The 2,500-nt window shown below is 44.4% G+C and overlaps 1 protein-coding gene across 5 annotated transcripts in view; it reads right to left on the bottom strand.

The window, feature by feature from the left end:
• trak2 (trafficking protein, kinesin binding 2) overlaps positions 1 to 2,500 on the bottom strand; it is a 34,767-nt gene that overhangs the window by 13,164 nt on the left and 19,103 nt on the right. For all 5 annotated transcript variants that reach the window (XM_063212080.1, XM_063212081.1, XM_063212082.1 and 2 more), the window contains one exon: positions 764 to 985. In XM_063212080.1, coding sequence (XP_063068150.1) covers positions 764 to 985 — 222 coding nt within the window. The remainder of the gene's footprint in view (positions 1 to 763; positions 986 to 2,500) is intronic.

The following is a 2,500-nucleotide window of genomic DNA, read 5'->3' as shown; positions in this document are numbered from 1 at the left end:
CAGTCCATCTTACGCATTAGGTCACAACACTTACCCCAACACTACCCATACCTCTGATCTACAGTCCATCTTACGCATTAGGTAACAACACTTACCCCAACACTACCCATACCTCTGATCTACAGTCCATCTTACGCATTAGGTTACAACACTTACCCCAACACTACCCATACCTCTGATCTACAGTCCATCTTACGCATTAGGTCACAACACTTACCCCAACACTACCCATACCTCTGATCTACAGTCCATCTTACGCATTAGGTCACAACACTTACCCCAACACTACCCATACCTCTGATCTACAGTCCATCTTACGCATTAGGTCACAACACTTACCCCAACACTACCCATACCTCTGATCTACAGTCCATCTTACGCATTAGGTCACAACACTTACCCCAACACTACCCATACCTCTGATCTACAGTCCATCTTACGCATTAGGTCACAACACTTACCCCAACACTACCCATACCTCCGATCTAAAGGCCATCTCCTTCATCACTAGAACACAAGACATCCCCCAACACAAAACGTTACCTCTGATTGGAGTGTGAGGTTCTCCTTAACCTTCATATGCCCCCCGCTCCCCGTACCTCTGATCAGTGTGAGGTTAGCCTTAACCTTTATATGCCCCCCGCTCCCCGTACCTCTGATCAGTGTGAGGTTCTCCTTAACCTTTAGATGCCCCCCGCTCCCCGTACCTCTGATCGGAGTGTGAGGTTCTCCTTAACCTTTAGATGCCCCCCACTCCCCGTACCTCTGATCGGAGTGTGAGGTTCTCCTCCTCCAGGTCCTGCAGCTTGCCCTGCAGCGCCTCCAGCTGGCTGAGGCTGATGCTGGCGGCGCCCCCTGCAGCGTGGGAGTGCTTGAGCGGCGTGGCGGCCGCGCTGGACGAGTCGGTCTCGCTCTCCTCCGAGGCGCTAGCCACCATGCGCAGCAGCTCGTCCTTCTTGCCCAGGTCATGCTGCAGCTGTTGCACCTACAATACATCACAATACCATATGATATATATACATATTTTTCAAACATTTCTTGATTAAAAAATTCTTTACATAAACATACAACACCAAATCCCAGGCACAATTAAATAAATAAAAACAACAGCAATAACAATAATAGTGATAATTAATTAGCAATAAATTAGGGTACTGAAAAAAATGGGTCCCAATTCAATTGCCAACAAAGTCTCAGCCTTCTAATTTGACATTAGTGACGATATGATATAGGATATGATATAGGATATGATATAGGATATGATACAATTAGGGGGTAAATCAGGTGATACGATTCGATATCGACTTCTTAACATGACGATTCGATTATTTTCGATACTTAAGAATACTCTGTGATACGGTACGATTCCATTCGATAATTTTTTCTACAATTACTTTCTCACTTCTATTACGTTGCACAATTAACAGCTAGGTAAGGCATTGGGCAGGGGCCAGCGATTCAAATAGTTTCAATACTTAAGACTGCCCCACAATACGATACGTTTTGATTTGATTGTCGGTCGTAGGATCGATGCATCAATACACATCGACTATTATTTACATCCCTAGATACGACAGCATCTAACCAAGACTTGTTTAAGGAATGACAAGACATGAATGTAACATAACAGGTCTATTGCACATCAGTGCAAGCATGTGGAGCACAGAGCACCATCAGACAAACATCCTCTTAATGTATGTTCTCTACAAGTCTTCTGTTGTCCAGTCTTGCACTTTAAATGTCTGTATGAGCACTGTCTATGTCCATACTGTCTTATGTCCATGTATGAGTACTGTCTAAGTTATGTCTATACTGTCTATGTCCTTACCTAGATTAGTCTATGTCTGCATGGGAAAGCAAGAAACGTAATTTAAAATTCTTTGTATGACCAGTGCATGTAAAGAAATTGACAAAAAAAAAAAAAAAAAAAAAAAAAAAAACATGGAGCCTGACCCAACAGTTACCCACACGCCCACAGTCATAGTCAAGGCAAGATAGGGGACACAGACCCATGTACAGACATACTAGGGATGCAAATTGGTCTCTTGTCAGTTGAATTGGCGATTAATTGCGATTAATGTTTTTTAATCGTTGAATGCATTGATCGATTAAAGTCGATTAATCGATTAATCGTTTGCATCCCTAAGACATACATAAATCACATACATACCTGTGGGCCACGGGGGCCAGGGACGATAGGGAGGACGGGGGTAGTGTGAGAGAAGGGCAGGTTTGTGTGCGTGTGTGTTGTTTGTGCGTGTGTGTGTGTGTGCGCTTGTGTGTCCGAGTCTGTGTCTCTCCACCATAGGCAGCAGGTCATTTGTTTGAAGCGGTCCATGCTGAAACACGTGTGAAAAGAGGTGAGAGTGTATGTGTGTGTGGGTCTGTGTGTGTGTGTGTGTGTGTGTGTGTGTGTGTGTGTGTGGGTCTGTGTGTATGAAACGCGCAGGATCAGTGAGTCCTTGTATGCGTGCGTGTGTGTGTGTGTATGCATGTGTGT

The sequence above is a fragment of the Engraulis encrasicolus genome, chromosome 12 (assembly GCF_034702125.1).
Source record: "Engraulis encrasicolus isolate BLACKSEA-1 chromosome 12, IST_EnEncr_1.0, whole genome shotgun sequence".
Lineage (NCBI taxonomy): Eukaryota > Metazoa > Chordata > Actinopteri > Clupeiformes > Engraulidae > Engraulis > Engraulis encrasicolus.
This window is presented reverse-complemented; position numbering and strand designations above follow the sequence as displayed.